Consider the following 26,582-nt stretch of genomic DNA (forward strand, 5'->3'; position numbering starts at 1 on the left):
ATAGTTTATGGGTAGATTATAACATGTAAATTAGTGAAAATCATGGGTTTAGGTGAAAACCTAGGTTTTTGATAAAAATAAGATTTAACCACGAAATTCGTTATGGAATTTAGTAAAAATCATATATTTATGTTTCTAAGGTTATGAGTAACAATTTTTTTTGAAAATTTCCAAAATCCGAGCATGTGGGCCCGGGGGTGAATTTAAGGAATCTTGCAATTTGGGTTGGGTAATCACTTTAATAGTGGAAATATGAACTTTTGAGCATATGTTGATTAGTTTATGTAATGTTTGACTAGTTTCAAGTCGTTTGGTGTCAAATTTGAAGGTTTTAGCGTGTTCTTGAATTGGGAAGTAGGCTTCGAGACGAGGTAAGTCTCCTTTCTAACCTTGTAAGAGGGAATTAACACCATAGGTGAATTAAATGAATGTTTGTACCTGATTGCGAGGGCTACATACGTACAAGGTGATGAGAGTTCGTACGTAGCTACTATTATGCTATTGTCCAGGTAGTTTAGGACCCGTATCATGCCATATTTGAAATGTTTGCGTCCTTACTTGCTAATATAATCACTTAAGTCATGTTATAAATTTATAAAAGGTTATACCCACTTACTTGAAGATTTGTATGAGATGATTGACTGTAACTGAGAAAAATTGTGATTTCTTAAAAATAAATGTTATTTGTGGATCGAGTCGAGCGCCTCGGTAGTAAATAGATGCATCAATGGTTCACGCCGTTTGACCCTCCGGCAGTGCATAATTTAATAGTATATTGGAATGGGTCGTACGATCTCGGCATAATTTATGCATGCTGACTATTTGAAACTCTCTGTGATTTATACTGCTCAAAAGTCTTGAAATGTGAGTTGTTAAATGATATGACTGAAATTGAAAATATATTTGTGAAAGAAGAACTTATCTTTTCTGTTATTGAGCTTTTAGTACTATTCATGATATCCATGCTTAGCATATCACTTTAATTATATTACTGTTAGCCCATAGTAAGTGTCTAAGTCGACCCCTCATCACTACTTCTTCGAGGTTAGACTGGATACTTACTAGGTACATGTTGTTTATGTACTCATACTACGATTCTGTACTTAATTGTACAGGATCTAGGGTAGGTGCTTCTAGTTACTTGCCCAGCGCGCATACTTGACCTTGGTTCGAGACTTCACGGTGAGCTGCCCCCTTCCGAGCCGTTCAGCAGCATGCCGGAGTTTCTCTTTTGCTTGTATCTGTATATTGTTTTTCAGGCAGTAGGATAGTCATCTTTTATTTATTCTACTAGTTGCCCACACTTGTGACACTAGATCCTGGTACATATTAGTAGACTTTGATTTTTGGGTTGTATTTCTATAGTTATGATTCCCTTTAGCTTATTTCCATTTTTGATTGCTTTAAAAATCCGTTATTTATCAAATGTTTAAGAATTTAAGGAAAAGTTAGTTGTTGGAATCAGTTAATAAAATTGGAAAATCACTAAGTTGTTTATTGTTGGCTTATCTAGCAACGGTGCTGGACGCCATCACAGCCTGACATAGAGTTGGATTATGACAATATGGTATTAGAGCACTAGGTTCACATAGGTTTCACAAGTGATGGGCATGCCTAATAGAGTTTTGCGGATCTGTGCAGAGACATTCGTACTTATCTTCGAGAGGCTATAGGGTTTTAGCAAACTACTATTTATTATTCTTTTATCATGCAGTTGATAGTATACTAAGTTTTTTTCTTCTATTCTCTCGTAGATTGTGAGGATGTGTGTGGCGGACGTTCCAGACTCGGGAAGAGATGCTACCCCCGTTGTTAGAGGCCGGGGGGAGGGCACCGGCCTAAGGCAGGGGACAAGGACCCCCAAGAGTTGCCCTAGTAGCACCACTAGCGGATCCAGTGGAGGATCCCATCATCGAGGAGCAAGGCGAGGTGCTCGCAGCAGAGCCAGCACCGATAGATTTCATGACAGCACCTGGCTTTCAGGAGGTCATGGGTCATATACTGCGGTTCATGGATTCTGTGACCCAAGCTAGTTTATTTCTAGCAGACCCAGCCATATCTCAGATGGGAGAGGGAGCACAGCCCCTACTGCTCAGACTCCTGGGCATGCATGTACAGTGTATCAGACTACGGGTACACTACCTGCGGACGGGGCCCAATAAGTTACAGCAGTGGTACCTGAGCCTAGACCAGCTATTAATGGCGATCTACAGAAGTTATGGACAGATGGACTAGGCTACATCCTCCTGTCTTCGGAGGCGAGCGTCATGAGGATGCCCTGGATTTCATTGATAGGTGCAGGGACAGACTGCACAAGATGAGAATATTGGAGTATCATAGGGTTGGCTTCACTACTTTCTAGCTGGAGGGTAGGGCCCGTAGGAGGTGGTAGTCTTATCTCTTGGCAGACCAGCGAGTTCTTCTCCCATGACTTGGGGCCAGTTCACACAACTTTTCTTGGATAGTTATATTACACCCTTTGAGAGGAAATATTTGCGGTATTAGTTTGAGCAGCTTGAGTAGGGTCAAATGTTAGTGACCGATTATGAGGCGAGGTTTTCTGAGTTGTCTCGCCATGCACTTATGATACTTCCTACTGACGTAGAGAGAGTGCGGAGGTTTGTTGCAGGACTGCACTTCGGTAGTAGGGCCAATATGGCCTGATAGGTTGAGATGGAATTCTTATCAGCTGGTAGTGGAGATTGCTTAGAGGATTGAGGGCTACCATCAGAGGGGGAGAGAGCAGATGCGGCAAGACAAAAGGGTCCATTTCTCTAGAGAGTTTAGGGGTGCCCTAGCTAGGAGTAGAGGTTAGTTTGGGAGGGGTCAGCCTAGCAGGACCCCATATTCAACACCACTACCTCCTCAAGGTGCTCCATCGTGACCCTATTTCAGCGCCATGCTAGAGAGTTATTACCGCCCACCAGCTATCCAGGGTTCTTCGAATGTGTACTCGGGCCACCAGGGTTCTTCCAGCTCCTATTTTAGTGCCATGCTAGAGAGTTCATACCGCCCACCGACTATTCAGACTTCTTCTAGTGGGTCTATAGGCCATCAAGGTCAGATATCAGGGCAGTAGATCGCCGCACCGAGGGGCTATTTCGAGTACGGAGATCTCGATCACATAAGGAGATTCTGCCCCAAGCTTTGGGGTAAGGAAGTGCAGCTGGGTTAGCAGCCCATGATTATAATACCGGTTGTCCGGTCGCCTAGAGGTGGAGGGCAGGCTAGTAGGGGTCGTCCTAGAGATGGAGGCCAGGTAGGGGGGTCAGCCAGCTACTGTTCAGTCAAGCGGAGGCCAGCCAACCGTCACTCCAACCAGATTCTATGCTTTTCCGGCCAGATCAAATGCATTAGCCTTAGATGTCGTGATCACGGGTATTATTTCCATTTGCGGTATGTATGCTTTAGTATTATTTGATCTAGAATCTACCTATTCATATGTATCATCTCTGTTTGCTCACTTCCTAGATATTCCTTGTGAGTCCTTGGGTACTCCAGTTTATGTGTCCCCTCCTGTGGGCAATTTTGTGGTTGTATAACGGATATATCGGTCCTGTATGGTCACATTTTGTGGTTACGAGACTAGAGCGGACCTTCTGTTACTTGATATGACTGACTTTGAGGTCATCCTGGGCATGGACTGGTTATCCCCATATCACGTCCTCCTTGATTGCGATGCAAAGATTGTTACTTTAATGATGCAAGAGTTGTCGAGGTTGGAATGGAAGGGTTCCTCTGTTAGTACATCTAGTCGGGTTATCTCTTTTTTGAAGGATCGACATATAGTCGAAAAGGGTTATTTGGCTTATCTAGCTTATGTTTGGGACACTACCGTAGAGTCTCCGACGATTGATTCAGTACTAGTAGTTCGAGAATTTTCCAATGTGTTCCCTTCCAAACATGCCACCGGATCGTGATATTGATTTTTGTATTGATTTGGCTCTAGGTACCCAAGCTATATCTGTCCTACCGTACCTATGGCACCGAAAGAGTTGAAGGAGCAGCTTGAGCATTTGTTAGCAAAGGGGTTTGTGAGACCAAGTATATCACCTTGGGGTGCACCAGTATTATTTGTGAAGAAGAAAGATGGGACTATGCCGATATGCATTGATTACTGCCAGTTGAACAAAGTTACCATCAAGAACAAGTACCTATTGCCGCGCATTGATGATTTGTTTGACCAGTTGCAGAGTGATAGGGTGTTCTCTAAGATTGACTTGAGATCAGGGTATCATCAGCTGAAGATTCGGGACTCGGATGTCCCGAAGACTGCTTTTCGTACTAGATATGGCCATTATGATTTTCTGGTGATGTCTTTTGGTTTGACTAATGCCCCAACGGTATTCATGGATTTGATGAACAGAGTGTTTAAGCCTTATATTGATTCATTTGTTATTGTCTTCATTGATGACATTTTGATCTACTCACGTAGCCTGGGGAGCACGAGTAGCATTTGAGAGTGATGCTTCAGACATTACGGGAACAGAAGCTATATGCTAAGTTCTCCAAGTGTGAGTTTTGGCTAGAGTCTGTGGCATTTTTGGGACATGTTGTATCAGGGGAGGGTATTAAGGTGGATCCCAAGAAGATTGAGGCAGTTCAGAGTTGGTCGCGTTCTACTTCGGTGACTAAGATTAGGAGTTTCTTGGGGTTAACAGGTTATTATTGTCGGTTTATGCAGGGCTTTTCATCCGTTACAGCACGTTTGACAAGATTGACCCAGAAGAGTGCTCCGTTCTGCTGGTCTGATGATTGTGAGGCGAGCTTTCAGAAGCTCAAGACAGCTTTGACTACAGTACCGGTTCTAGTGTTGCCTTCTAGTTTGGGGATGTGTACGGTGTATTGCGATGCTTCACGTGTTGGCTTGGGTTGTGTATTGATGCTGGATGGGCGAGTTATTGTATATGCTTCACGTCAACTGAAGATTCATGAGAAGAATTACCCCGTGCACGACCTAGAGTTAGCCGCGATTTTTCATGCTCTATATGGAGACATTATTTGTATGGGGTGTCATATGAGGTTTATACTGATCATCGTAGCTTACAACATTTATTCAAGCAAAGGGATCTCAATTTAAGGTAGCGTAGATGGCTTGAGTTACGGAAGGATTATGACATCACCATTTTTTATCATATGGGCAAGGCAAATGTGGTCGCGAATGCCGTAAGCAGGAAGGCAGAGAGTATAGGTAGCTTGGCATTCATTTCAGTAGATGAGAGGCCACTAGCTTTGGACATTTAGTCCTTGGATAATAGACTTGTGAGGTTGGATATTTCAGAGCCCAGTCGAGTTCTTGCATGTGTTGTTGCCCAGTCTTCACTATTGGGGCAGATCAAGGTTCGACAGTTTGATGATCCACATTTGGCAGTTCTAAGAGAGACGGTACTATAGGGTAGTGCCAAGGAGGTTTCTATTGGCGATTATGGTGTTCTGCGATTTCAGGGTCGTCTATATGTTCCGAATGTCAATGGATTGGGGGAGAGGATTCTAGAGAAGGCACACAGTTCTTGGTAATCTATTCATCCAGATGCTAAGAAGATATATCGTGACCTGAGTAGCATTTTTGGTGGTGGCGGATGAAGAAAGACATAATGGAGTATGTAGCTAGGTGCCTAAATTGTCAGTAGGTCAAGTATGAGCACTAGAGGCCAGGTGGCCTACTTCAGCAGATGACTATACCTGAGTGGAAATGGGAGCTCATCACTATGGACTTCATAGTTGGATTGCCGTGGACCTTGCGGATGTATGATGCAGTTTGGGTCATTGTCGACAGGTTGACCAAGTCGGCACTTTTCATTCTGGTTGTGACTACCTATACTTAAGAGAAGTTGGCCTAGATTTATATTCGGGAGATAGTTTGGTTACACGGTGTGCCTGTTTCTATCATATCAAATAAAGGCCCTCAGTTCACTTCCCATTTCTGGAGAGTCGTACAGAGTGAGTTGGGGACCCGCGTAGAGCTCAGCACAACATTTCATCCACAGAGCGACGAGCAGTCAGAGCGGACTGTTCAGATCTTGGAGGACATGCTCAGAGCATGTGTGATTGACTTTGGAGGGTAGTGGGATTAGTTATGGCCCTTGGCCGAGTTTGCTTACAACAACAGTTATCATTCCAGCATCGAGATGGCTCCATTTGTGGCCGTATACGGTCGACGATGTCATTCTCCCATCGGGTGGTTTGAGCCCGTGAGGCTATGATCTGGTGAAGGATGTCTTGGAAAAGGTAAAGTTGATTCAGGAGTGGCTTCGCACAGCACAGTCCAGATAGAAGAGTTACGCAGTGTTAGAAGGCGCATGATGTATCATTTATGGTAGGTGAGAAGGTTCACTTGAAAGTCTCGCCGATAAAGGGGATTATGAGATTCGGAAAGAAGGGCAAGTTGTGCCCCAAGGTTTATAGGTCCATTTGAGGTGTTGAGGCAAGTTGAGGAGGTTGCTTATGAGCTTGCTTTACCTCCCAGCCTATCAGGAGTTCATCCGATTTTTCACGTGTCGCTGCTTCAAAGGTATCACGCCGACTTGTCACATGTATTAGACTTCAACACTATTCAGCTAGATGAGAGCTTGGGTTATGAGGAGGAGCCAGTTGCTATTGTTGATAGATAGGATTGCCAGTTGAGATCAAAGAGGATTTCACCGGTAAAGGTTCAGTGGAGGGGCCAATCAGTCGAGGAGGCGACCTGGGAGTCCGAGAAGGACATGTGGAGCACGTATCCACACTTATTCAGTACTTCATGTACGAATCTAAACTCGTTTGAGGACGAACGTTTGTTTAAGAGATGGAGAATGTAATGACCCGACCGGTCATTTTGCTTCCTAGAACCTCGTTACCCTAAATAAGACTTCTCATACTTGCTTTTACTGATTTATAACTTGCGGGGATGGTTAGTTAGGGATTTAGAAGAGTTAGGGTTGAAATCGGAACACTTGGTTCCTTGAGGTTGGCTTAAAATGCTAAGTTTGACTTCAGTCAATATTTTGAGTAAACGATCTCGGAATCAGGATTTGATGCTTCCAATAGGTTCGTTTGGTGATTTTGAACTTGGACGTATGTTCGGATCGGGTTTTGGATGACCCGAGGGCATTTTGGCGCCTAAAGTGAAAGTTGGTTCTTGAAGGTTTTGAAAGTTCTTTAAATTTGGTTTGAATGCGGGTTTTAGTGATATCGAGGTCAAAACGGGATTCTGAGATCAGAAATAGTTTCATAATATCATTTAAGACTTGCACGCAAAATTTGGTGTCATTCCTAGTAGTCTAAGTATGATTCGACGCGTTCGGAGAAATTTAGAAACTTGAAGTTCAAAGTTTGATTCAATTTGGTTTTGGGGTGTGATTCTCGGTTTTGTTATTGTTTTACGCATTTCGAGAGTTCGAGCAAGTCTGTATTATGTTTATAGACTTGTTGGAGTAGTAAGACGGGGTCCCAAGGGGCTCGGGTGCATTTTGGACCGCCCGAAGTTGAGTTGAAACACACCAGATTTCTGCTTCTGGTTTCCTTCTTCGCGAAAGCGATCATACCCTCGTGTTCGTAATGAAGGATTTAGGGTACTGTGGGCTGGGGAGCTTTATCCCTTCGCGTTCGCTTTCACAGGATCGCGTTAGGGGAGGTTTGGGTCCTCTATCCTTCGAGTTCGCGTGACCTGGCCCGCGTTCGCGTAGAGGAAGCTGAGCTGGGTGGCCGTTGTTCATTCTTCGCATTTGCGAATAAGCCCTCGTGTTCGCATACGGTAGGCCAAGCGAGCCTCCGCGTTAGCGAGGCTCCTCATCGCGTTCGCGATAGGTAAATTTCCTGGGCTTGGGTCGTTTGCCTTCGCGATCATGAGGCCTCTTCCGCGATTACGAAGAAGGCAGACCTGGGCAAAAACTTTTTAAAAATGGGACTTAGACTATTTTAGCTCGTTTCTTCCATTGTTGGGCGATTCTTGGAGCTCTTAGAGAGGGGATTTTGCTTAGCACTTTAAGGTAAGTAACTTCTACACAATGTGAGTTAAATACATAGTTTATGGGTAGATTATAACATGTAAATTAGTAAAAATTATGGGTTTAGGTGAAAACATAGGTTTTTGATAAAAATGAGATTTAACCACGAAATTTATTGTGAAATTTAGTATATTTATTTTACTAAGGTTATGGGTAACAACTTTCTCTGAAAATTTCCGGAATCCGAGCATGTGGGCTTGGGGGTAAATTTTTGGAATCTTGCAACTTGGGTTGGGTAATCACTTTAATAATGGAAATATGAACTTTTGAGCATAGATTGATTGGTTTATGTAATGTTTGTCTAGTTTCGAGTTGTTTGGCGTCAAATTTGAAGGTTTGAGCGTGTTCTTGAATTGGGAAGTAGGCTTCGAGACTAGGTAAGTCTCCTTTCTAGCCTTGTAAGAGGGAATTAACTCCATAGGTGAATTAAATGAATGTTTGTACCTAATTGTGGGGGCTACATACGTACGAGGTGACGAGAGTCTGTACGTAGCTACTATTATGCTATTGTCCGGGCAGTTTAGGATCTGTATCATGCCATATTTGAAATGTTTGCATCCTTACTTGCTAATATAATCACTTAAGTCATGTTAGAAATTAATAAAAGAATTGTAGAATGTTATACCCACCTACCTGAAGATTTGTATGGGATGTTTGAATGTAAATGAGAAAAATTGTGATTTCTTAAAACTAACTGTTATTTGTGGATCGGGCCGAGCGCCTCAGTAGTAAATAGATGCATCTATGGTTTGCATTGTTCGATCCTCCGACTGTACAATTTAATAATACGTTATACCGGGTCGTACGACCTCAGCATAATTTGCGTATGTTGATTATTTGAAACTCTCAGTGATTTATACTACACATATGTCTTGAAATGTGAGCTGTTAAATGATATGACTGAAATTGAAAATATATTTGAGAAAGAAGAACTTATCTTTTCTGTTATTGAGCTTTCAGTATTGTTGATGATATCCATGCTTAGAATATCACTTTAATTATAATATTGTTAGCCCATAGTAAGTGTTCAAGTCGACCCCTCGTTAATACTTATTCGAGGTTAGACTGGATACTTACTGGGTACATGTTGTTTATGTACTCATACTATACTTCTGTACTTAATTATACAAGATCTGAGGCAGGTGCATCTAGGTACCTACCCGGCGCGCATACTTGATCTTGGTTCGAGACTTCACGGTGAGCCGCCCCCTTCCGGGCCGTTCAACAGCATGCCGGAGTTTCTCGTTTGCTTGTATCTGTCTCTTCTATTTCAGGCAGTAGTATAGTCATCTTTTGTGTATTCTACTAGTTGCCCACACACTTGTGACACTAGATCCTGGCATATATTAGTAGACTTTAATTTTTGGGTTTTATTTCTATAGTTATGATTCCCTTTAGCTTGTTTCAGTTTTTGATTGCTTTAAAAATCCGTTTTTTATCAAATGTTTAAGAATTTAAGGAAAAGTTAGTTTTTGGAATAAATTAATAAAAATGGAAAATCACTAAGTTGTTTATTGTTGGCTTGTCTAGCAACGGTGCCGGATGCCATCATGGCCTGACATGAAGTTGGGTCGTGACAGATGCGGCATGTGATGCATGGACAAGACTAGGATAACTCTCTTTCCGAGGTATGATGAAGCACCACTTTTATCTCGTGGTAGCTATCGTGTTATTTCTTATTTTCTTTCATTGGAATTATTCCAAGTATTAGTTCTATCCTTTGGTATAGAGGCTCCATAGATAGTTGTGTTGGATTATAAAAATAGGATTGTGGACGTCATGCATAAAAGAATAATTATTTAATTTGATTATATCTTTTTTATGAAAAATTTCATGTATAACTTTGGAAATGAAAAATATGTTGTGACTTAATTTGAAAATATATTCAATTGGCTTCCGCAATTATATTTGGTCTTCTCATATGGGTTGGTTTGCTAGGGTCAGGTAGTGTACCGGGTGCCAGTCACATGGATTTGGGTCGTAACATTAGATTACTAAAGATTCTATTACACGAACGTATTTGATTCTACGGGTTAAATACCATAACTATTCTTATAAATAAAGTAATCCTTTCCTTTCCGTTTATGTGAACCTTTCTAGACTATGAGGGACAAATTGACTAATTTTTAGTGTGATGAACACAAAATTTTCATTTTTTTTTGAAATAAAATGTATACATTTAAAAACTAAATAAATAGTACTTTAAGGTACAATAATTAACAAATCAAAATATTCAAAAAGTATTTGCAAAAAATATGATTAAAAAATCTTATTTTACTCCCAAATAATAATAAATTTATATAAATTAAAACATAAGAAATAATATTCTTCGATATGCCATGTTGTTTTTACCAACATGTCATCGAGGGCAGGGCTGGCTGAAAGGCCAAGCAAGTAAAGCATATGCCTTGGCCCTCAATTTCGAGGGGCTCCAACTGTTACCTAGAATAAGTTATGTGTTAATGTTTTCCTAAAGAAGTTTAGTATTTTATAATAAAAGTTCAACTTTTCTCTTATATAAGAAAGGAAAAATAATTTTTGCCATTGTGAAGTTTATGTGACTACCGTGGGATGAAAAAGTCCTCTCGAGTAAAGTAAACATCTCTTTTGAATTCCTATGCAACCTGCATTTTGCATTTTTATATTTTGCTATATTATTTTAAAAAATTGAGATTGAAAAAATATATTGTGTTAACCCTCTATGATCCTTAAAGCATAATAGTCATTCTAATAATGATGACTTAGACTTTTATTTCGAATAAAAAGTGTTAAAAAAAATTTCAGTCTTTGTTTCCATTGCATTCTATCTCATTGTATGACATCAGTACAATAAGAAGATAATACTCTAATCAATATATTTAATTAATATACTTAATTCTTTTTCAAATGCTTAACAGTTACCTCAACGGAAAGAAATTCTTCAAAATAAAAATAAATAAAATTTTACCTAAGACTAATAATGTCTCAAGAACAATTTAATCGGGTAGCTATATTATTAATTGAAAAATAATTATTAAAGAGACTGATTTAAAAGTACTATTACAACTTTATATCTCAAAATTAAAAAAAATAAAAAAAAATAAAAAAGAGATATGAAGTGTTTAAAAAAACAAAGACTTGGGCCTCTATCTATAGTTCCGCTTGATGTCCTCAGTTATGTTGAGCCGCCCCTGATCAGGGATAAATTAAACTATTAATTAAAGAGTTAAATTAAAAAAAATGTGCCAGCTTATATATAAAAAATCTATACTACTATATTAAAAGCATGAAGGCCCTTAGCGAAATGTCGTTCGCCTTTTTTACCCTTTAAGAATTAATTTTGCACTAGACAAAATAGTCATTTAACTCATTTTTCTAATATTTAGGACTTGAAAATTAATTACTATATTTTAAGTATTAAATCATTCCTTATTTAAATTGGGTAGAAAATCCTAAAATTTAGGACTTTAAAATCAATTTAACTTTTACCTTATATTAATCACTTAAAAAAAACACCAACGTTTCCTTTCATTAACAAGAGATATATTACCTATTATATATTTTCTTAATTCTACAATATCAGTAAAATACTACTACCAATGAATTAATATTTTCCTAGGATAGATTATTGAAACTTAAAACTAGCGGGTTTTTTTTTGTCTCAATTATAAATAAACAAAAACTGTAGTCCTTTGAGTATGTGTCAAGTAGTATAAGAAATAATTTATTGAATAGACAATTAATTATTTCTTAATATTTAACAGCTAAATGAATTAAAATTTTATGCATTAAAATCTTTCTTATTTGAATTATGCAGAAAGTTCTACCATTTACAACTTTAAAACTGTTTAGAGTTTACTTTATACAAATCTATGTTTAGGAGTTTAAAATTAATTAAAATTTTTACTTATTAATTTTTTTCTTATTTAAATTATGTAAAAAGTCCAAAAACTTTAAAAATATTAAGAGTTTATTTTATGTAAATCTTGCACTTAAAAACTTATACTATATTAAAAGCACAAAGGCCCTTGGCGAAATGTGTTTGTTTTTTTTTTACCCTTTTAAAATTAGAGTTCACACTAGACAAGTTATTTAATTATCTCCCTAAGATTTAGGACCTTTAAATTAACTAATTTTTTGAGGAATTTAAAATAAACTATATAACCATATTCTATTTACCAACGCCATATTTTTAGACAAGATACTTTCGCTGACTTTTAATTTTGATACAAAGTTAGAAAGATTCTAAGTCTATATGAACGAACACTATGTATCTTGATTACAAAAAACAAATATTACCACCATGTAAGAAATAGACATATAGATTTCAAGGGGGAAAAAAGACTCAACCCGAGAAAAAAATCAGAACATATTTTAAATCTTTAAATCTCTTTGTTATATAAAAATAATTTATTTTCTACATAAAATATTTATTTTAGAATGTTGACAAATTAAATTAGGTTTTATTTATTATTCTTCATGGAAATGGAAAACTAATTATACTTACTTATAATCTATAGTCGTAAAAAATATTGTTTACTAAACCTTCCTCTACATTAGAAAAATCAATTCTTTAAATATATAATTCTCTAAAATATACCACGTATTTTTTATATTTAGCAAGTATTTTAAATTTGTAATATCTTTTGTTATAAAAAGTAGCTTACCTTCAATTTTCTACAAAAAATATTTATGTTAGAATCTTGAAGATAAATTAATTGTGAAAAAGTTACCATTTATTTTAAAGATTCATTATTTTTTGTATTCATTATTTGATAATTAATAAAAAAATGTTATTATTTCCTTTTAGGGTGATTTTAGGAATGCACTGTATCTCCTTTTCAAAAATCTAAGTTATTATTCAATTTTTCAAGCTTTTAATATTTTTAAGAAAAATAATAACTATTTAATTAATATTATTGGATGAAGATCTAAGAAAATTTGTTTAAAGAACAACTTCCTGAAGACTGGCCTAATTAGGTGACTGAAGTTTTATGAAAAATTACATTATTTAGTAGATATATTTGGGAATGTAGTAATGCATCTACCGAATAAACAATCAGGTTAAATATTTATATCCAGTAGTCAAAGTTTATAATATTTTGATGAAATAAAAAATTTGACAAATTGTGACGTAATATAATACTATTATTGGTCTAATTGATAGTCGAAATTTGTATTACTTGTATTCCAAAGAGATGTTAGACGAGATACAACAACATGACATATTTATTTCTTATTTCACAAGATATTATATTATATAACTAATTCAACTATATTCATCATCTTTGTATGTTGAGAAGATATTGTTTCAATGTATACAATAATTTATTTATTTATTTTATATATTTTATACTGAATGACGTGCACGTACACTAAAGTTAGTTATAAAAAAGTGACAGGAGTAAAATAAAAGAAACTTAAAGAAGCTGTATTTTGATTCATACTCCCATTTAGGAATTTCTGAAAAGTATTTTCCAAGTTTTATTTTAAAATCATTTTGGTAGTAATTTCGCCACTACCATAAACAAAGCCAAAATCGTCGTGGCAGTGTTTGGATCATCCAAAATTAATATCCACCATCCCCCAAATTCGCGGTGGTAGCAGCCATGTTTAAACCTTCAAAAACCACTGCATTTCTGCCGGAAAATCAAAATCGCTGCTGAGCTATGGCTACGGCGGCGCAATTCTCCTATATTACCGTCAGTTCACCCAACTTCCATCCTAGCGCTAATAAACGGTTCGCATTTTCCCGCCAATTGAAAGATGGTGCGAAATTCTATACTGATGTCACCAGCTCCAGACGTAAACCCAAATTGCTCTCTATAGTTTGTAGTAATTCGAGTCCTTCTTCTGATAGTATAAGGTATCATTTCAACTCGTGTTTTGAAATTAGATGCTTTTGTTGGTTAGATTTTTTTTTTTTTTTTAATAATTTCGAGGATTATTAACAGGGAAGGATATGGCGTAGATTAAAGACCTCTTTTGAAAGCAACAAATCTTAAAACTAATGCTCCATCCATTTCAATATATGTGTGAACCTATTTCCTTTTTAGTTAGTTCGAGAAAAGAATGAACCCTTTCCTAATAAGGAAACCCTGTTTTAGGATTCCAATATTACCCTTAACGAGAATCTCTCACAACCACAAAAATGGTATAACATGTTTAGGATCACAAGTTTCAAAAACCTTCTTTTATTTCTTCAACGTCGTGTTCTGTCGGAGGGAGTACTTATTAACTTCATTAGTTATATAATCTGTTGTTTGTGAATTGTGGTGTGTTTATCATATCACTAGCGAATGCACAAGAGTAGATAGAGCTTCTTTTATAAAATTCACAGTAGACTCTTCCACTCATTGCTTATCATTTGCTAAATTGTGAAGAAGAGTTTGGTCATGAATCTAGTCTGTTAGATGCAGGGAATGAGTATCTTGTGCCTTCAGAATGTGACGTGCAAAAGCCGTAGAGCATATATTATAAACAAAATTTCCACATGTTAGTGCTACATTCTTTTTTTATTTCTTTACCAATTCAAAAGCAATCTGCTTAAAGATCTCTTTTTGGTACATATTCCCTTAAATTTACAAGAATTTAACTCCATAATCATTTGATATGTAGGCTAAATCTATCTAAAATAAATACCTGCAATTTATGCTGATTTTAAGTTGGTGAGTTATAGGTTATGCATGCCCAATCCGTGTATATAAATTATAATTTTTAGCTTATTGCAAGCACCTAATTGTACATGGGCATTGGCTTGATTGGTTGCTGCTTCACTTCTTGGTTGAGATGGATTTTGCTGTTTTGTTTATTTTGTCTATTTCCAACATTATTGTCCTGCTTACGGAATCTCTTAAGAATCTATTTAGTTAGAACAGAAATATGCTGCTGGCAAAGGAGAGAGTAATATATGAATCAACTGGTAGCTAATCAGACAACTTTTGGTTGGGGAAAACATTAGTTTGTTCAATAGAAACCTCAGGGTATATATCCTCCTTAGGCCCCCAGTAACTTTAATAAAATTACTTTAATTATCACAAAAGGAAAAAAGTACCAGGGTATAGATGTTTTAGCCACTTAGACATTCCTTTTAGTGGCAGTTCAGCGGCAACCATAATCTTCCCTTCCAATGTCTCCCTGAATCATTATAAATGGAATTCCTTGGGAGAAAGTTTGTTACAAATACGCTTCACCTCTGTAGCAGAACTGGTTTGGAGGAAGTTCACTTATTAAAGGTTATCATTCAGGCCTTGCTTTGTTGATGGAGAAACAGAGAAGAACTTGCTGCTCCACAAGAGCATCAATGCTGTGGCTCAAATCGAGAGACTAATAATAAGAATATGAAATTGATATGCTTAGGTCATGATTTTTTCTTGTAGCTGAATGATAGGAATAAGTGTTATTGTTGTTCTTTTAAGACATATTGTTGTGTGCATTAAGCTCCTCGTATTACAGATTCAACCATAACAGGTCTGTTTGTTTCCGAGTTTCTGACAGCTGTTCGGAATGTGCTGAGCTTAGTTTTAACTTTTAGTGTGGATGTGTTCTCTGTACATGTGCCGCCAATTTCAGACTCATTTAGTATGATATCAGGCTCTCTTTTAAAGTGAAGTAACCTTACAATATTGATTTTCTTTGTTATTTAGTTCCACAGCCAAGATAAGAAGTGAAGTTCTTACTCCCTTTCGGTCTGTTCGGATGTTCTTCTATGTTGCTTTCATTGCAAGTGGTGGTCTTGGAGGACTCATTGCCTCTACACGACTAATTGCGGCATTGGCCAATTCATCAAGAGCAGCTGAAGTTCCTGAGATCCTAAAAGGCCTTGGCATAGACCTCGTCGCAGTCTCTGTATTTGCTTTTCTGTATTATAGGGAGAATAGAGCAAAGAATGCACAGGTGGCAAGATTAGTAAGAGAGGAAAATCTTGCAAATCTTAAGCTTCGTGTGGATGAGAAGAAAATCGTTCCCCTGAGTGCTTTCAGAGGAATTGCTCGTTTGGTCATCCTTGCTGGCCCTTCGGCTTTCATTTCAGAATGTTTCAGACTCAGCGAACCATTTACCGATGGCCTTCTTGAAAGAGGGGTGCTTGTGGTCCCTTTTGCAACTGATGGAATTTCTCCTAGTTTTGAGTTTGAAGAGAATGAAGAACTTGAGGAGAAGGTATCCAGAAGAAAAAGGCTATGGCAGCTTGCTCCTCTTTATGCCACTGAGTGGACCAAGTAAGTGTGTTATCAACAAAATGGAACTTTGTCTAACTTGAAACTGTTTCTTCTCTCACTTGTGCTGCTGACATTAACGATAATTGCATTGACATTAAGAAGTGAAAACAAAGATACTCATGTTTGGCTCACTCGTGATAGGTGGATAGATGAACAAAAGAAACTAGCCAACGTCTCTCCTGAATCTCCAGTGTAAGTATTCTACAACTTTAGTAGTATATGTGGTTTTTTTAAAAGATAGATTGGCTGATTAACTTCTTTGTAGGGTGTGTCCAAAATGACAAATGTTAGCATTATCGTGTTCAGCAAAATGTACCTTTATCATGGTTTTACTTGAATCTGTTAACAAATCTTGAAATACGAGTCTAGCTATTATCATAAACGAGTTTACTAAATGTAATATGTCGATTAATTTTTTGCAATTTTGATCATGTGCAGGTATTTATCTTTACGCCTGGATGGCCGTGTGCGTGGCAGCGGTGTTGGTTATCCTCCTTGGAATGCTTTTGTAGTGCAATTGCCACCAGTAAAGGGAATTTGGTCTGGTCTTCTTGATGGCATGGATGGAAGAGTTTAAGAAATGAGATCAGAATTCTCTTTTTATTTTTTGAAGAATTAGATTAAATTATGTTAACAATATGGTTCTTTTTTCCTCTTCAATTCATAATTATAGCATCTGCCGAGTTTTCATTTGCTTTAGTTTACTTATTTCTTCCCTTTTCTTTCCTTTATTGGTGAGGTTAACTTCCTGCCTCTCCAGGCCATGGTGTTTCCGAGAGTGAAAGCAGGGGAAGGGAGCCGGATTATGCATGTTGCTTAAGGAAGCATGTAGGTACCCTTTCATACGTGCCATCAAGTTTTAACGCAGTCCATAATGGAAGATGAAATTGTTAAACTAGGTATTGTCATTTCCAGTATTAAGTTTATTTGATACGAAAGTTGTCTACTGTATGTGAAACCAAAGTCCTCAAATTGTTCATGTTGGCATAGATCATTACTGTTGTCTATAAAGCTGATCAAACATTCTGGTGCATTATATATTTTTCCCGAACAAATTATATTTTTGCTTTTAGATCAAAGAAAAATCGTGGCACGGTTCGAGTACTTGCTGCTTCGTTCTCTATCTTCTCACAATGGAATGGAAACAAGAGAGGTCAATTGGAGTGTAAGCCAAACTTACAGGGTCGAGAAACTGTGAATGGATCTCGTATATTGCCTTAGCTAGAGTTCATTTCCTCCCACTTTAGTACCAAAAAACTGCAAATATTGATGTAAAAATGATGGGGTTTGATCCTTCTCTTTAAGTCCTCAGCTAAACAGACCCAACGAACTGATACTAAGCAATCTAATTAAGATGGTTCGAGAGAATTGATTGAACAATGGCAACAAACTTAATAAGAAATGGAAGGAGAAATTTGCAAGAAATTATGATACAGATTCACATTCAAAGCCAGTATATAACTAGAGATTAAACATGGAAAGCACAGGGCCGGGCATATTACAAATATGAAAAACCATGAACTAGTTAATTACTTCCATTCTTTCATTTCACTTCTTCGACTTCATCCAATGCGTAGTTGTTGGTAGATACATTAGCATAGTTCACTTTGTTGAACCTTACTACGACTGGGTAGCGTGTGTTTGGATCCTGCACCATCACCACCAGCAATGAAGAAGGTCAAAGTTAAACATTTCAAATTTCACACTCACATAAAAGACACGTACGGATTCTAATCAAGTTACTTACCTGATCAACAGCTACAACTGAACCAACACCCTTGTACCAGTAAGACTCCTTCCTTAAAACTCTCACCTGTATTTAATAACAGTTTAGAATAATCTAGCTGCTATAGTTTGTGGTTGTATACAAGATGCAAACACACTCACTGTCTTCGACTTGAATTACCTTATTCACCATTTTCAAATCAAATTACATTTATAGAGTTGAACATATATTTATATTAAGCTAGAACTTATTGTATAGTAGGTGCAGTTGGTCCACAAAATACAGACTGAAAATTATGAGTTCAGTTCTTGCTGCTGTACCAGATATGTTGGTCTGCGTGTTATTGAACTACTCCAATCTATTTCATTAATTCCATATGGCGCTCTATCTTTTTTAATCAGTTGAAAGAAAATGATCTTCCTATATTTATAAAACTTTTCCATACTCCTATAGCCACACAAATGTTTAAGATCATAATATGTACTATAGTTATCATTTCATTCTTAAATTTTGTGCTCAGTCAAACTTTCAAGGATTAAAACGGGAGTACTTACTTTGGTTCCTCTCTTGGGTCCAATCGGAGGTGGCTTGGCAGCTTTGGCAGGAGGAGCTTCACCTTCAGCGGTGGCGGTAGCAGCTGGCGGCGCAGCCTCTTCCGCGGCCCTAACAACGAGCCTCGGGAAGTTGGTGGTGGTGTTGTTCTTGGAGGAGGAGAAGAATAACATAGAGGTGCGAGGAGCAGTGTTAGAGGTAGCAATATTGGGTGTGGCCACCATAAAACCAGATGCAGCAGAAGCCATGCTGCTACTTGCCATGTCTTAATTTGTCTCTGCTGCAAACAAATGATGAAGCAGAAAAATTAATGTATTGGGGCAAAAACACAAGTCGGATTTGAGAGGCTACTAAAGATCAACTTAGCTACCACACGCCATTACTTCATCCACTTACGCAATGCCACATGTTACCATATCCCATTCTTGTGGATAATGTTAGTACCACTTTTAGGTCTTCTTTCTCTCCATTTTTCCTCTCATATTTTTCAATATAAAAATCGCTTTTTATGTATTATTGATAGTATAATATTAATATATGTGCTAACTTATTGTAAAAGAAAATTACCTATTACAATATCAAAAATGAATAATCAATGATATTTACTTCTTTTAGTTGGAAAACTAATTATATGCATTAATATCTCGTATTATATGGCAAACTAGTAATGAAGCATTGAGTGATGCATCTTTAACACATTTATTTATTCTCAATTAATGTGTTCAATTCCCTTTTAGATTGTTTCGAAACAGTGAAATGGATGTTCACTTCTATTATTGAATTACAGGATACTGTAAGTAGATGCTTTTTAAGAAACCGATTTTTAGGTTTCTTTTTAAGAAACCATAGGTTTTTATATAAATATATAACCGCACCGATAATTAGAATAAACCAAAAAAATATCGAACCGTACCGAATAAATTTTACATGTAGAAAATATATTTATTTAGTAAGTTTAAAAATAATAATGCATTAAATTTTCTTTGAGCCTTGGAATTATGAAAACTATTACAAGCCAACAAGTAATTAAACTCAAAATACTAATTCCTAAAACCTATTATGCTACTTCTACTTAAACTAAGTTATTTCAAGTATCTTTATTAGCAAGACACAAAGTATTCTAGCGATTATGAGTAGCAAACTACAATGTATTGAATATGTTTCCTTTCATATAATTTAGATTTATCTTTTTGAATATTTAATCTTCTATAGACTTTATTCTTGAGTCCCAGCTTGGTATATCTTTCAACTCGTGTGATTAATATTTTTTTTTTGCCTTTGTTACGCTATTGTAGAATAGTTGATGGATCTATACTTTAGCCACCTTTTTTTTAACACCCTTTAAACAGTAAAAATGTCTAGAGAGTTTTGCTAAGTCCTATAAAAGAATGTATATTATTGCAATTCTATTTCTACTGGTGAATTTTACATGATATTAAAAAAAAAATACTGAAAATTAACCGAACCGTACCGATACCGACATGATTGGGGCAGTTTCGAAAAGTCTAATTTTGGTTATACATAATAGAATAACCGAAAAATTGGTATGGTACAACTTTTATAAAATAACCGGCCGAACCGAACCATTGACACCCCTAAGTGTTCAATGAAATGCAAGCTAGCGAAAGTGTATTCTCAAAACCAAAGGCACTAATTGCTACATATGCCTACAAACTAATACCACATTTGGCTATTGTTTATCCTGCAGCCACCAAAATATTTTAAATTTCCAGATAGGGAAACACATCCTCAACTGATCAATGTTGCAACTGTTGTATATGTTGAAGGATAGGAATCTTCACGTCCGTGAGTTAATATATACTATGCATACTACTTCTTTGACTACCTATTTCCCATTTATGAAAATATCTTACTTTGGAGGGAGCCAAATCATGCGTCGGGATTTGGATCTTGCAATTCGTATTGTGGATTATGAGCTTTTCATGAGTCCAGAAAAGTTTCAAGACCTTTATTGAGGTAATTGCATTTATTTTCTGCAAATTTTGAGTGAAAATTGTATAAATATGAGGAAAAAGACAAATGCTTTAGAGTTTTTAGTCAAAATTGTCCCTTAGGTCTAACTTAGTCCTTTATATATTACCGTGAGCACTTATCATCCTCTAACTTTGCTAAAATTTGAGCAATTTTGTAACACACTCCAAATGCTACAACAGTTAACAGAGTTTCTATTGTAAACTGAGAACAAAATTCCAATAGAACTTAGGAAGACTCAGATGCATAAGAGGAATAAGAAGGAGATGGGAAACAGACTCTGACAGAGGAAATGAGGATGAGAGAAAACACATACGATACTGAATACAAAATAAGCCTACCTCCACTACTATTCTGCTACTAATAACAACAAGGACATTCTCTTGGCTATCACTAATCTCTTGACACCTGTCCTTCGAGATTCTACACAAAGTCCTTCAGCAAAGTATTGGGCTTTTTGATTCGCAGACTCTTTCTCAATTTTGCCTTAGGCCCAATATTTTCATCCAGTGCATTAGCTTCCCCAAACTTAGGCCCAACATCTACTTGGTTACTCACAACAAATTTTAGTCTAGCTAACAAAAAAACCAAACACAGAGCAGTAAACTAACAGAAAATACATAGGCTTTTCATAAAGGAACCCAATTTCCTCTGTACAAGAGTAAAGCAATGTTCTAGTAGAAACTCCACTTTGACTAATATTTAAGGATTATATCTAAGTAGATTTTTCAAGCCATCGAAGCTATAGTTGCCTCTTCCGTTTCTTGATGATATACATGCCTTTAGCAGCAAAGACTCTAACTTTGCCTTGTATTCTTTACTTCTTCTTACTTGTTTATATGTAAAGAGAACATGATATATAAAGTTACTTGGCTTAGAGGCACATAGAGAAAACATTTCTTGAAGATAATTGGAGTCTCTTCCCTGAGCAAATGGAAGAATAAGTGGCAATTTTATCTTGGTAATTTTTCTTTTTGTATCTTCGGGATTTAACTAAACCACATAACAAGTAGCATTCAAGAATGTTTCTCTTCTATGCTTGAATCTGTAATTTCCGCCAATTGATTAGTCTCTCTTATAATATTTTAAGGGAAAAGTGTTAGATTCTAGCTAACGTGGAAGATTGAGAAATGAAGAAGAAGAGAAATTCAATATGTATTGTCTCATAGAGAGGGTCATTCAATATAAAGTCTTATAGTGCTCATGAGCACTAACTAACTGACATCACATAGCCAGTTGTCCACTAACTACTTTAACTAATTTTTGAACTACCTCAAAGACCCCCTATACTTCTATTATGTACACTTTAATACCCTATATCCCAAGACTCCCCCTCAAGCTGGAGAGTGGAAAGCATTGAACATTCCTAGATTGGAAAGAAGAAAAGAGTGCCGAGCAACACCAAGTTCTTTTGTCATAAGATCAGCCAAGTGATGTTTTGTTGAAATATAATGAGGTGCGAGCAGTCCATTTTTTATTTTTCTCCCGAACAAAATGATAATCTATCTCGATCTATTTTGTTCTCTCATGAAAAATAAGATTTGCTGCAATTTGAAGAGCAAATTTGCTATTACAATAAAAGTCAACTGGTTGGTGCACTACAATATTCAATTCCTGCAATAATCCAACAAGCCAAGTAATCTTAGTTGCTACTGCTGCAAGACGTTTATATTCAGCTTCAGCTGAGCTACAACTCACTGTCTGCTGCTTTTTGGACTTCCAATATAATAAGGAATCCCCCAGCTTCATAATATATCCAGTGATCGACCTATGTGTTTTTGGGCATGCTGCCCAATCAGAATCACAAAAGGCAGAGAGATGAGAGATAGGGCCCCTTTTGGGAAAGATACCTAAACCAGGTGAGCCTTTGATATATCTGACCACTCTAAGTGCAGCATCTAAGTGAGATTGTTTAGGATGTTGCATGAACTAACTTAACACTTACACACCAAAGCAAATATCAGGTCGTGTGATGGTCAAATATAGCAACTTACCTACTAGCCTTTGGTAACTTGCTATATCCTGTAATTCTTCATTTTCATTTTTCCTACATGTTTGTCATACTTTGTGGTAGTTAGTTTTTGATTTACCTCAACAAGGGTAGAGGTAGGTTTGGCTGCAGCTAGTCCTGTAGTGAAAATCAACTCTAGTGTATATTTTCTTTTGTTTATCAGCACCCTCTTATCTGATCTCATCACTTATATGCCTAAGAAATATCCGAGTTCACCCAAATCTTTGACTCTAAATTTGTTGTGTAATATACTCTTGGCCTCTTCCACAAGGGACATGTTGCTACCTGTGATTAAGAGATAATTAACGTACACTAAGATAATAACAATGTCATGTGTTGTCTACTTAGTGAATTAAGAGTGATCATATGCACTCTGCTAATATACTGCTCCTACTAATGCATCTGTGAGCTTAATGTTCTATTGTCTTGAAGCCTGTTTCAGGCCATAGAGTAATTTCAATAATCTGCAAGCTTTATTTTCCAGTGGCTTTGGAAACCTTGTGGAAAGACCATGTATACTTCTTTATAAAGATCCCCGTGTAATAATGCATTATTGACACCCATTTGGTAGAGGATCCATCCCTTTGAGGCTACTATGTAAGGACAGTTCTTATAGTTACCATTTTGGCAATTAGTGAGAATGTCTCGTGATAGTCCAACCCTTCTTGTTGGGTGTATCCTTTTGCTACCAGTCTTACCTTAAATCTCTCAACCTCTCCATTTGACTTATATTTGATCTTAAACACCCACTTATAACCAATTGGTTTCTTCCCTTCTGGCAAGTCTACCACCCCCCCAGATATGATTTTCTTCAAGTGTTTTAATCTCTTGCTCCATAGCTTCTATCCATCTTGAATCATGCAGAGCTTTGTGGTTCAGTTAAAACTGAAAAAGACACTGAGATATGACTGATATGAAGGGGATAGGTGATCATAGGAGATTACATTAAAAATGGAATATGCATTATTAGTGTGTTCTTAGCAGTTGTGATGTAGTCCTTAAGCCAAATGGAGGGGTTTTCCTTGTCGACTAGGTTTCCTAGTCTCTATTTCTGCAGATACTGGTTGTGGATGCATCTCCATTGCACAAGCTTTTTCTGTTGTATCCAAGAGTGGTTCCTGAACTTCTATTGTCTCAACTGTTTGTTCAAATATAGAATTTTTAGTTATCGGGGCTGCAATATCATGTTCTCCACTGGATACTGCATGGTCTATGACTGTTTCATCACTAGCATTCTCCACTTTTATAGCATGTTGTCATCAATTAGTAACTGCATGTCCTGGGTGTAGTTGGAATCACCATTGCATGTGGTTGTTGCACATCTCCTGCTTCAAATGAATGTTGAGAAGTGAATAGGTCCTCTGAACTATCTGAATCTTTAGTTCTTTCAAAAGGAAAAATTTGCTTTTTGAACACCATATCTTTGCTAACAAATATACTTCTGTTCTCGAGATCATATAGCTTATAACCTTTTTATGTTTCTGAGTATCCAATAAGAACAACCTTTCTAGCCCTAATTGTAAATTTGTCACATTTAGGTATGTTACTTGCATAACATAAGCAATCAAATACCTTTAAGTGATCTATCTTGGCTGGCTTTCCATACAACAACTCATAAGGTGATATACCTTGCAATACACTAGTGGGCAATTTTTTTATCAAGTATATTGTTGTTCTTACATAATCACCCCAGAACCTCCTAGGGATTGAGCTTTAAAATTTTAAGACTCTTACAACCTCCAATATATGCCTATACTTTCTTTTAACCACCCTATTTTATTGTGGGGATGTATGGACAACTACTCTGGTGTATGATCCCAAGAGAAGCAAACAAGGTAATACATTGAAAGTTGAATAATTCAGTACCATTATCTGATCTAACAACCTCAAACTGAGTGTTTATCATTGCAATGAATTTCTTTATTACAATAACTACTTCACATTTAGATTGTATTAATCATACCCAAGTAAATATGCTATAGTCCTCTACTATTGTAACAAAATAAAGCTTCTTGTCATATGTAGGTACTTTATGAGGTCTCCAAACATCCATGTGTACAAGCTGAAAACAACTACTTGACCTGGTGCTACTAATAAGAAACTGTAACCGACATTGCGTTGCTAAAGGGAACACCTCACAATTGTCCTGCTCTCTAGCATGTATCTTATTCTTCAACTCTAAAATATGCTGAATAGATTTTTCTGATGCATGACCTAGTCTTAAATGCCACAGTCTTGTTTCTCCATTTTCCTTCAGAAAACTTGCTGTTGTTATTGGTAAATTCTTCTTTATCAGGTACAATCCATTGCTTTCTCTACCAATTCCCACCACCTTGTCATTGTAGAGCCCCTGAAATATACAGAAATCAGGGTAAAAACTAACTGAGCAACACAACTATCTAGTGAGTTTTGATACTGATAATAGGTTGAATTTAAAATCTGGCACATAAGGAATTCCTTTAATTGTTGTATCCCCTAAAACTAATGCATCTCATGTATGTGTTATGTCTGCTTTACTGCTTGTAGGTAACTGTACTCCATCTGTCCTATGATCGACCCTTTTAAAATTATCTAAAACACCATGGCAATGTGTCATATGGTGAGTTGCGCCTGAGTCCACTATCCAAACAAGATCATAGCAGCTACATTTGTCATTAAAGTGATAATACCTGTAGTGTTTGTGGAACAATCATTTGTGGCAGTTTTCTACAACTAATTCACCAACTGTTTGTATTGATGCTCAATAAAGAAATTTCCTTGTGTTGGCAGCATAGGTGCCTGCTTTTCCTCACCGGTGGTTGTATTATTCACATAGGTCTTGCCTCCAGTGTTTTGACCCTTTTTCTTATTTTGAAATACGGTGGGTATTGAGGTGTCCTTTATAACCACAATAATCACAGATCAATCTTGGCCTTTTAGGTTTGAGCTCATGATCTTTTCCTACCATAATTGTGAGTGAATCTTTTAATGTGTCTGTGACACCTAGAGTTCTTTGGCTTTCTTCTTGTGTGACTATTGTGTAAGCTTCATTCACAGTGATCACATGTCTTTTAGCCAAAACATTACTTCGAATACTACCATAGCTTTTGTTCAGTCCCATGAGAAACTGCAGTAGATGTATGTTCTTCAAGAGCTCTACAGAAGGCCTGGACTCTTCACAATCACATGAGACTAAAGGTGTTATTACATCTAGTTCATCCCGTAGGTCCTTCATTTTAGAATAGTAACTAGTAACTAAGTCAGTTCCTTGTCTCAAAGTCGCAATAGCAGTCCAAAGATGATAGATTCTCGTTAAATTTGATTACCAAATCTCTCCTGAAAATCAGCTAACACTTTTTTCTCATTTGATGCATACACGATGCTAGGCACTAATTCATTTGAAATAGTACTACCAATCAATGAGAGAACAATTGCGTTGCATTTCTCCCATGCTAATTCGCTTCTATACATGCTTTTTATACCAGATCTATCCACAAATCCAAGCTTGCTCTCTCCTTGGAGTGCCAATCTCATCGCCTCTGCTCCACAGTGCGTAGTTTTCTGGACCTATGAGCTTGAGCAGAATGAATACAAGTCCTAGAGCGTCTGAAGCTTGCAAAAATAGCATATGATTATGATCTAGGTAACCGACTTCGTTACCTGCCATGGCTGCTAGAAATTGAGCTCGAAATCGAAGAATTCCTTTGCTCTGAACTTTGTCAGAAAACTTGAATCTCGCCGGAAATCGTTCGAAATTACAGTCCTTGCGATCCCCGCTCTGATACCATGTTAGATTCTAGCTAACGAAGAGGATTGAGAAAAGAAGAAGAAGAAAAATTCATTCTGTATTGTCTAAGAGATAGGGTCATTCAATACAATGTCTTATATTGCTCATGAGCACTAACTAACTGACAACACATAGCCACTAACCAACTAACTAGTTTAACTAATTTTTGAACTAACTCAAAGACCTCCTATACTTCTGTTGTGTACCCTTTATACTCTATATTCTAAGAAAAAAATAATTTGTGAATTGCTTGTATTTTTCAAAGAAAATCAGACTTATTTATAGGTTAAAGATTCTTGAAAGACAAGTTTTTTTATTTAGTAAAGATCATAAATATGTTCATGAATTTTTG

General features: G+C 36.8%; 3 protein-coding genes across 3 annotated transcripts; 1 reads left to right on the top strand and 2 right to left on the bottom strand.

Moving 5' to 3' along the window:
* The first annotated feature begins 13,415 nt into the window (after nucleotides 1-13,415).
* On the top strand, nucleotides 13,416-16,858 carry LOC107815410 (protein LOW PSII ACCUMULATION 1, chloroplastic). Its single transcript, XM_016640983.2, has 4 exons — nucleotides 13,416-13,830; nucleotides 15,611-16,183; nucleotides 16,325-16,375; nucleotides 16,622-16,858. Exons 1-4 carry the CDS (start codon nucleotides 13,634-13,636, stop codon nucleotides 16,758-16,760), a joined length of 960 nt encoding a protein of 319 aa, XP_016496469.1. The 5' UTR covers nucleotides 13,416-13,633; the 3' UTR covers nucleotides 16,761-16,858.
* Nucleotides 16,859-17,597: 739 nt separating this feature from the next.
* LOC107815412 (photosystem I reaction center subunit IV B, chloroplastic) lies at nucleotides 17,598-19,078 on the bottom strand. Its single transcript, XM_016640984.2, has 3 exons — nucleotides 18,464-19,078; nucleotides 17,931-17,996; nucleotides 17,598-17,831 (listed from the first exon to the last, which is right to left on the bottom strand). Exons 1-3 carry the CDS (start codon nucleotides 18,722-18,724, stop codon nucleotides 17,727-17,729), a joined length of 432 nt encoding a protein of 143 aa, XP_016496470.1. The 5' UTR covers nucleotides 18,725-19,078; the 3' UTR covers nucleotides 17,598-17,726.
* Nucleotides 19,079-25,309: 6,231 nt separating this feature from the next.
* LOC142176160 (uncharacterized) lies at nucleotides 25,310-25,977 on the bottom strand. Its single transcript, XM_075243244.1, has 2 exons — nucleotides 25,770-25,977; nucleotides 25,310-25,617 (listed from the first exon to the last, which is right to left on the bottom strand). The coding sequence occupies exons 1-2, from the start codon at nucleotides 25,975-25,977 to the stop codon at nucleotides 25,310-25,312; spliced, it is 516 nt and encodes a 171-aa protein (XP_075099345.1).
* Nucleotides 25,978-26,582: the final 605 nt, after the last annotated feature.

The sequence above is a fragment of the Nicotiana tabacum genome, chromosome 22 (assembly GCF_000715075.1).
Source record: "Nicotiana tabacum cultivar K326 chromosome 22, ASM71507v2, whole genome shotgun sequence".
Classification (NCBI taxonomy): Eukaryota; Viridiplantae; Streptophyta; class Magnoliopsida; order Solanales; family Solanaceae; genus Nicotiana; species Nicotiana tabacum.

Excerpts from the sequence above, each read along its gene's own strand:
- LOC142176160 (XM_075243244.1), bottom strand. The coding sequence starts at position 25,977 with ATGAGATTGGCACTCCAAGGAGAGAGCAAGCTTGGATTTGTGGATAGA. Across the intron at positions 25,618-25,769 it reads TGATTTTCAGGAGAGATTTG|AGTCCAGGCCTTCTGTAGAG; the intron begins GTAATCAAATTT and ends GTGATTGTGAAG.
- LOC107815412 (XM_016640984.2), bottom strand. The coding sequence starts at position 18,724 with ATGGCAAGTAGCAGCATGGCTTCTGCTGCATCTGGTTTTATGGTGGCC. Across the intron at positions 17,997-18,463 it reads GACCCAAGAGAGGAACCAAA|GTGAGAGTTTTAAGGAAGGA; the intron begins GTAAGTACTCCC and ends TATTAAATACAG. Across the intron at positions 17,832-17,930 it reads CAGTTGTAGCTGTTGATCAG|GATCCAAACACACGCTACCC; the intron begins GTAAGTAACTTG and ends GTGATGGTGCAG.
- LOC107815410 (XM_016640983.2), top strand. The coding sequence starts at position 13,634 with ATGGCTACGGCGGCGCAATTCTCCTATATTACCGTCAGTTCACCCAAC. Across the intron at positions 13,831-15,610 it reads CCTTCTTCTGATAGTATAAG|TTCCACAGCCAAGATAAGAA; the intron begins GTATCATTTCAA and ends TTTGTTATTTAG. Across the intron at positions 16,376-16,621 it reads GTCTCTCCTGAATCTCCAGT|GTATTTATCTTTACGCCTGG; the intron begins GTAAGTATTCTA and ends GATCATGTGCAG.